A 9140-nucleotide genomic window follows, 5' to 3' on the forward strand; every position below is an offset into this window, starting at 1 on the left:
ATACGCGGAAGAACATCGAGAAGCAAATCAATATAAATAAAAACGAACTTGCAGGCTTTTTTATTAATACCTTTTTTTACGGTAAGTCTGTTCTTTTAATAAGTTGGAAATTTATTTGTGCTATTACACTTGATTGATATTTCCAAATTTAATGAACTTTACGTACATAGAATCAACATAACAGAAAATCAGAATGATGTATGATTTGTATTGTTTTCAACTTCTGGTTTTGAAATATTCAATAAGTACCGTCACGGATCGCTCTATTTCAATATCAAAAACTTCATTCTTTAGAAGGTTAAAACCTCTGTTCTAGGGTTGCTGGGTATACTGAATTTGAAAGAGATTTTTTTGCTTTGTTGCCGAACAAAATAGCAGAAGCAGAATTTTTTTTTGTGGCACCGTCTAAAACCAAACTTTTCGTTCCACGGTATAAGATGACAGAAATCTGCAGTTATCGTAGCACATTTTCTTTGGTATGCTAAAAAATGGTACTAAATCTATGGTCTTTAGTTCAAGTGTGCCCTTTGCCATTATTCTTAGGTCACTAATTCGACACAATCACCATTAGAAAAGTCACCTGTGAGCCCAGCCGTCTTGTTGGTCATGTGTCATCCGTGAAACTGAGCTTCACGGAGATTGTATTTTCATAGCATTTTAGGGTTTCTTTTCCTTGTTATATTTATTTTTTATTGTAGGTGTTGAAGGTTCTTCAATAAGTGCTGCTGCAACCCTAATGGCAATCTCAAATTCTTTTCTATCACCAGGACATCAAATTCTCTCTGAGGGTGTTTCACCCAGGATGTCCACATCACTTCTAGAATTTGACTCCCAGGAAGTGGGTATCGACGACGGAGGTATAATTAAACGAATAATGTTTCTGAATTAGTTTTTAATCAGAATCTTTTTTTCTTTTTTTTGCTAAGATAAAGCATGAAACATTACATAAAGCTTTAAATAGCGTTATTGAAAGATTTTAATTCCATAAACAGTGTTACTAAAAGCGTTAAACACAAAGCGATTGTAAGATTTAGTGTTGAGAGCATTATTTGAGTAGGCTAAAGTTGCACAATGTCGGCAAAGTGCCGATTGATTTGCCATTCTAGTCTTCATTGAGCGAGTATAAATATGTTTATATTCATAAAAGTCAACTACTAACTACTGGATATAAAATATGTGAATAAAACTCTAAATTTGCGATATCAGTTTTGTAACAATCAACTTTATCACTCGTAAATTTGTTCCAATCTCTTGTTATGTCTAGTTTTATAAGTTTGTAGATTGATATTTGTATGCTCTTTCGCTCTTTTTTCTTTCTGGGTGAATTATTCAAACAAGGGTAATGTTCTTCCATCTTGTACTTTTTGATTCTTTTTGTTTTCTAGAAGGTGCAGCTGCTTCAACAATTAATACTGAAACGATTTTAGAAACTACTTGTTTTATTTTGTCATCTGAGCATCAAAATTGACCTTTGGGTGTTTCATTGAATATAGCATCTGAATCAAACTCACAGGAACTGAATAGAAATGATGAATGTATATTTGGAACTATTAGTGGTACTTTAAAATTCAGGTTGATTAGAGATAATTTTGTGGAAAGATTTTACCTACCTAACAAACGTTCTTCACGTTGTTAGTATTTGAATAGTATTGCCAAAAGGATTTTTGTCATTCAAATAGGTAATTAAATAGTATTCCCAAAAGTCTTATAGTAAGACTTAGTTTGCATTTCGGCTTGAAGGCAAGTGAATCAAAGAAATTTAAATGCACAGTACTGAAACAGTGCAAGACAAAAGTAGGTCTTGAGCCTCTCAACATTAATCTAAAAGCTTTCTTTTCAAGTAACTAGAGTAGAGGTGGAGTTTGTTTTTTTACTTTGCTGATTTTTTGAAAAATTTTCTGTGCAACACCAATTTTCTCCCGAACATGATATAGCTTAAGAGAAATAACTTCACTTTTAATTCTATTTCTGAACAGGAATAGTTGAAGCCATTTTCGTTTGGAGTAGTTCAAGACTATTTAAGTTACAACTATGGGATAAAAATGTAGACTGGTTTAAGTGAACGCAGAGTCTTTGAAAAGGATGGGGGGGGGGGTGTAAACCACATCACTGAACATTGGTTTTAAGAGTTATTGCATGCCCATGGTAATAACTCTTTCAAAATTGTATTTTTTAATTAAAACTGTCAAACAAACTTGTACAGAAAAAAGTAAAGGAAATGGGAATTAAAGGAATGGGAGCTTTGAAGAGCCTGAGATGAAGGAGGAGCCTGTGTAGCTGTTGGCCTCAGGCTGTGTTGGCCTGCGGTGAGATGTTAGTAGTGGTACTCTAGTAGACTCAGAAAATTAACCATATATCATATTTGTATGTCTTTCTTATAACTGAATCCCACCCACTACCCGCTTATGCTTTGGTATACCCACGGAGTGTACGTTTCGTCGTTCAGTTTAATATTACTTAAATCATAAATCATACAAAAATATTCTCGAATGATATGGAGAAAGATAGATGTTAAGTTTTGAAGCTGACAAAGATAATTTTATTATTCCTAATCTACTTATCCTTGAATGAGATTGAACTAATTTAAAGTTTTTTTTTCATTTAATAATTAAAGCAACTGAATAGAACCGGTGCAAGACAATGTAGATCCCAATCTTTTAATACTTTTTGAATGTTTTACTTTCACTCACGTTTGTTATTAGAGCCCGACCGATATGAATTATTTGGGTCCAATATAGATACCGATCAATCAGATACCACAATCAGACTTGGCTGATTGCTCTGTCCCCAAGGACTGGACAAGCAAAATTACCTGAGGAAAATCTGGTGGGATCTTCTGGATAAGTTGCAAATATAGGACTCAATATTTATTTCCCGTAAGCTGATAATGTCTCTGCCCCCCATATCGGTCTGATAATTTTGTTCGGGCCCTATTCGTTATAATGCCTATTTCTTTGTTTTTCTTATTTTATTAATTTGAGTAAAGAAATTTAATTCTTTTTTTTTCTACAGGGGTGATGCATTCTACTTTGTGCAGCTCTGATGGTGTGAATCATCCAATACTCTTAGGCCCAAAACCAATCGTTATGGTGAAAAAACTGGCAGAGAAGGCTATTGAAGAACTTACAGTGGGAATCTGGCGATGCGGCTCCTGTGGAAAAGCAGAGAAATCTCTTTTGATTTTAGATCTTCACATTGATACTGGTTGTGAAAAGCTTTCACCAATAGAGTGTGATATCTGCCCCGCAGTAGTTCGTGAATACAGCAATTTTGTTGTTCATTTTATGGAACACCAAATGGGAGGGACAAGGAGATGTGGCATTTGTTTAAGAGAATCTATTGGTGATATGAGACAACATCTAGTGTTACAAGGTCACATTTCACCAAAGATATCTGAACTAGACCTGCAGGAAAATGAATCAGTAGTTTCACAGAATCCATCTGCAAGCGGCTACTCAAATTCATTAAAATCGGAATTTGATGAAAAAGGTTTAGACGATCCAAAAACATACTTGCTCAGTAAAAAGAATAGGAAATTAGAAAGACATAAAAGTATACACGCAGAAAAAAAGATATATGAATGTAATCTATGTAACAAATGCTTTTCTTCACCAAGCATTTTGAAAAAGCATCAAATTGTGCATACAGGTGAGAGGCCATTTGAATGTGATCTGTGTAAGAAATGCTTTCCTTCACAAAGCAACTTGAACAGGCATCAAGTTGTGCACACAGGTGAAAAGCCTTTTAAATGTGAGATATGTAAGAAATGCTTTCCTTCGCACAGCCATTTGAAAAAAACATCAAATTGTGCATACAGGTGAGAGCCCATTTAAATGTGAAGTATGTAAGAAATGCTTTTCTTCATCAAGAAATTTAAAACAGCACCAAATTATGCATGCAAGTGAAAAGCCTTTTGAATGTGGGGTGTGTAATAAATGTTTTTCTACATCAAGCCAATTGAACAGGCACCAAAAAGTCCATACTGGAAAGAGGCCATTTAAATATGATGTGTGTAAGAAATGATTTCCTTCACCAAAGAATTTAAAACGCCATCAAATAATGCATTCAGTTGAGGGGCCATTTGAATGTGAGGTTTGTAGGAAATGCTTTTCTCAATTAAGTAATTTGAAAAAGCATAAAACAGTTCATACAGGTGAGAGCCCTTTTAAATGTGACACATGTAGGAAATACTTTCCTTCACCAAGCCATTTGAAGACGCATAAAATAGTGCATACAGGTGAGAGCCAATTTAAGTGTGATATATGTAAGAAATGCTTTCCTACACCAAGCAAATTGAACAGCCATCAAGTTGTGCACACAGGTGAAAAGCCTTTTAAATGTGAGATATGTAAGAAATGCTTTTCTTCATCATGTTATGTGAATATCCATCAAAGAGTCCATACAGGTAAGAAACCATTCAAATGTAATTTTTGCAAGAGACCATTCTCATTAAAGTCGACCCTGAAATATCACCTAACAACCCATTCTAGGAAGAAGTCTGATAGTTAATAGTTGACAATAAACACTTTGGATGGAATAGTGATTTTCGTTGACAGAAGTTGAAATTGTCGTTTAAGAATTAAAGTGGTTGCATGCAAGCTAATTCTCAGATCTCAACTAACTCTTTGCTATTTGTATTAATGAAAATTTCGGGTTTTTCCGATTCTTTGACAAGTAAGGCTGGATCTTTATCGAAGAATTCTTGCATTTGTAAAAGTACACAAACAGAGCAAGTGCCTATTTTCTTGTTGCCTAGGGCCTGTTTTCCCGCCTAGTTTCTAGGACCTGGTAAAATATCTTCTTAAATGGGTAATTTCAACTCAAATAGAATTTGTCAGTTTTCAAAACCCATGATTATTAGGATGTTGAAGTATCCAACCGTTTAACCAGAAAAACAAGGTCCTGTGGTTCTTACCTTAGCGCAAAAAAAAAGAAATGAAAAATATTTGTTTGTAAATGAATTAGGTTCAAAAACGTCAAAAAGCTTTATTTTTGAATGGCTTGAAAACTGCAAAAAAAATGTGGTCCTATCAAAATAAAGCGTTAATAGTCAATTATATTGTGAAATTACCACATATACGAGCCATATATTTGCCTATTTTCTTCATATTTTTCTCTGACTTAAAAACTTGTTCTTTTGATAATATCTTTTTTCGGCGTTGTTTTCGTATTCATTTAAAACACTAAGCAGTTTCTTGCTCCAAGAAAGATTTAAGAAATCTCAAATTGGTCTCCACGAATACACTATCCTTAAGACGGTGTAAGTGGATGGTGTTGTAGATTAATTTGACTTGATATTCGACTATTTGTGTCCCACTATAATTATTGTTTGCAAAACTAGAGTCTTATTACATCATCGAATTTCACTTTATCTATACTACTTGAGGGAAAGGATATAAAGGTAAAAGTCGGGCATAAGACAATTCAGTTTAAAGTCCATGGTAACTTTTTGTCATCTAAGTCACAAGGAAGTCAGGTTAGGCTGAGTTGAACTGAGTCCTTACAAGCAGTAAAGGAAGAACCAAGAGTAATTTTGAAATCCCTTTTTGAATATTCTCAATCTTAGATGTTGGATCTTTGGTGAGACTAGTTACTATAATACTAAATCTTCTAAGTCTAGTACTATACTAAGTCTGTACTATACTACAAATCTTCATATCAACCCAGTTTTACAACTGCAACTAAAACGTCTATTTTCTGGATTAGGTTGAATTTTTCATTATTTTTTAGCCAGCCAAGTAAAAACCAAATTTTCTTGAGAGGGGGCTTTTGAAAATTTGCCAATAATTATTTGTTTAATCCAATTGTCTCAAACATACACCCAGGGGACAAATTGACAGAACAGCGAAAAACTTATTTGTTTGTCAAAAATAAGAGCCCATGCTAGATCAAAATGGGATCCCCCCCCCCTCTTCCAAACTCTTGTCTCCTAAAAACTAGAATATAATGTATGCTCTACTGAAAACAATCCTGGTTTTGAGCTATGTGTTTTTATTTTATGCAATATGAACAAGAGCTTTCAACTGGCATTCTGGCTTTTTACTATGTATAAGATTTTGCAATGACTATTTCTTACTCAATTGTCAACTCCTTGACAGATAATACAGAGAATTCATGCACAATATCCAGCACTCTGCGTGCACCCCTAATAACCAAGAAGCTTTCTCAGAACTCTTGTCAGCTCTGAAATTCCTCCATTCACTGTGAAGCACAGAATATCTGATTACATGGAATATAGAAAATACAAGATGTGTGCGCTTTCTTTTGGCATCAACAGTGGCATCAACACATAATTGATCTGTGTGCTAAAAACAAACGAATGCACTGGCTTTTCTATTTGAATTGAATGCTGTTTGCACAATCCGGCACTCTTAAGATTGAAACTCTAGAACGTGCTGTTTGACTTCAAAAAGAGAGTGAATGTCTGAAAGAAATTTGAATGTGAACTTGAATTGCTTGGATGCATAATATGCCAGACCAAAGATACTTTTCTTTATTTCTAGAATAAGCAAGAACTGGACATCTATTGTTGCCAGAAACTTCAGAGTAGTCTTCTGTTGAATTGCTTCCGTCTGATATAAGTCTTAGTGTTTGTGGACTGACACCGTAATGCCACCAGATCTACTGGACAGATAGAATGCGTCATTAGGCTAGTGCAAACTAAATGGGACTTGTTCAAACTGCCATTACTGATCTCCATTCCATGACTGGCAGTGCTGATCTTCTTAACAGATGAGAGCCAATACCTTAAGTGTGTGTCAGCTAGACCCTCAATCCTCTTTTCTTCGAGTTCTTGTTGGGTTCTAAGAAAAATTCATTTTATCTTTGAATCACCTTTTTTATGTCAAATTGCTTTGAAATGGCTCACTAAGCTGATATACTATTTGACTTACCCTTACTCTATGCCTGTCCACGTTAGTTCTGCCCTTAGATGGATAATAGTTTATCATAAACAAGTGAAATTAATCATTTCTATACATCTTCGAAAAAGTTATGCCAGTTTTACCTCTCACAGCCACTATCTGTCGTGGCTTTACTCTAATTAGCCATGGCTTGGCACTCAAGTCTTTCATCACTTCCACCAAGTTGATCAAATTCAAAAATCAACAGACTCGAAATCTTCCTTTGTGGAAATTTCATTTTCCACAGAAGAGAAAAGCAGATTTCTCGGCATTATTTGAAGAAATGATCAGACAATAAACAATCAAAAGACATATTTTTTTCAAATAATAAGGAGCAATATTAAAATTAAAAGAATGGATTCTATATACGAGTCAGGCTGCTTTCTTCTCAATACTTCACCTTTTACGCTTAATTTTTACATTTTATCCTACTTCCTTAAAAGCGACTCATGAAATATTATTTTAATTAAAATCCGAAGGTTTTTTAAAAGTACTGAAACTTTAACTTGAAGAGTGAGGGATTGAAACACTGGCAACCCCCTACATATATGGAACAATTTTTGTTCGTTTTAACTTGAATGTTGCTCCTTACTTTGAGTTAAAAAATATTTTAATTTTATTTAATGTAATAGACAGGGGGGACTCCCCCTGTCCCATTGTAATTTACCTGCCTGAGATTCAATTAAGGGTCAGCACCCTTCCTCAAAACCCATTGTCCATAAAAAATCGCTGGAGAGCTTGCAAAAATGAAGCATAAATAATTTTTATTCCCATTAATTTGAATTAATTATTAAATAGATTATGTTGAGCACACTCAAAAGTTCTGATTAAATTTAATTGCTTATTGTAAGCTGAATTAAATCCATAAATTTTTACTAGTAATGGAAAAAGTAAAAAAATATACTGATAGACGACATGAACAGTTGTCTTGTTATGTTGTTAGTTTTTGTGAATGTTTTTTTCTCGAATAGATATTAGTAGAGGAGGGGGTACCAGCGCGGACAGCCACACCTGGGTCTGACGGCAATTTTAATGATGGCAGTAAAGCAAAAAATGGCATAGCCACACTAGGGAGAAAGAGTGCGTAATCGGTCACTTACCCCGTTTTACAAGGTCGAGTTATTTGATGTTTCTATGTGTAATAGCTCCGGGGTAAAGGTTGCACGTGTGCATTGAATTCTAACGGGAACAATGTTATTGATCTAGGACTCGAAGGGGACGTGAATTTCCGAGAACTTGATTGAGTAATTGAAGGGGAAGTGGATTTCCGAGATCTTGATTGCGTAATCGATTGGGAATTTTATTGATCCGATAACGGGAAACAGGATCACGTATATCCTAACGAATCAGGGTCAGTCTAGAGTCAGCAGTTAGAGTGAAAGGATTGAAAAATGAATAAATTTGAGAAAGAGAGAATTAGATAAAATCTAGTGATTATGGAATAACATTTGATTTTGGATGATGATTTTCTCGAGTTATCTCTTAAACGCAGGATATTCTCTTGTGAGGGAACACTTGACAATATAATGAGGAGTTATTCTCCTCCATTGGACTATTATATGAAACTTTTAAAATTTAATTCAAATGCTTATAGACAATTTATTGATATATTAATTGGAACAAGACAGAATCATATTGTGAATGTTCTTTTGAAAACAGTGCCAATTCATTCATTGTAGATGGCTCCTCCATCATTCGAAAGAGGTAACGTTACAGAGTTACTCCTCTCTCCCCCATTTCCCACTCGTTGAATTTATCGAACGATGAGGATCAGTTTCGTTTTAGCTGTGAGTGAGTTAACCTTGGAAACCAAAAAATGTTCTATATATGTCCATTGTGCATGTACGCTCTTGGCAGTTGGAATCAATGTGAGAATTGTACAATTATTGATGACTATAGTGAAAAGTGTAAATTATGTAAATCTTGTAAATTACAAAGAGGCTATGCAGTACAAATTAAAGGATGCAATTCATGTCTTGAGGAGGTGTGTGACTCGCATCCTAGAGGGCACCTGTGCTCCAATCGTCACTATGATAAATGTGATCAGTGGGAGAATACTTACCCTGATATGATTGGAAAGAATCCCAAACGTGATTTCAGTTTATTTCTACGAGATTGGTATCGTCATTGATTTAAATTATTCCGTAAGGATGATGCTGGTCTACGATTCAACTGTTGGGGTAACAAGACAATCTGTTTTATACGTCACAACTGTAGTGACACTGCCTACTATGACTA

General features: G+C 34.7%; 1 protein-coding gene across 1 annotated transcript; it reads left to right on the forward strand.

Annotated features, from left to right (window-relative positions):
* The first annotated feature begins 3017 nt into the window (after positions 1 to 3017).
* Positions 3018 to 4895, forward strand: LOC148941164 (uncharacterized). The gene is made up of 3 exons (XM_089104107.1): positions 3018 to 3732; positions 3818 to 4008; positions 4093 to 4895. The coding sequence occupies exons 1-3, from the start codon at positions 3018 to 3020 to the stop codon at positions 4507 to 4509; spliced, it is 1323 nt and encodes a 440-aa protein (XP_088960233.1). The 3' UTR covers positions 4510 to 4895.
* The last annotated feature ends 4245 nt before the right edge of the window (positions 4896 to 9140 follow it).

The sequence above is a fragment of the Artemia sp. Qi Xiang Cuo genome, chromosome 18, assembly GCF_049724085.1.
Source record: "Artemia sp. Qi Xiang Cuo chromosome 18, ASM4972408v1, whole genome shotgun sequence".
Classification (NCBI taxonomy): Eukaryota; Metazoa; Arthropoda; class Branchiopoda; order Anostraca; family Artemiidae; genus Artemia; species Artemia sp. Qi Xiang Cuo.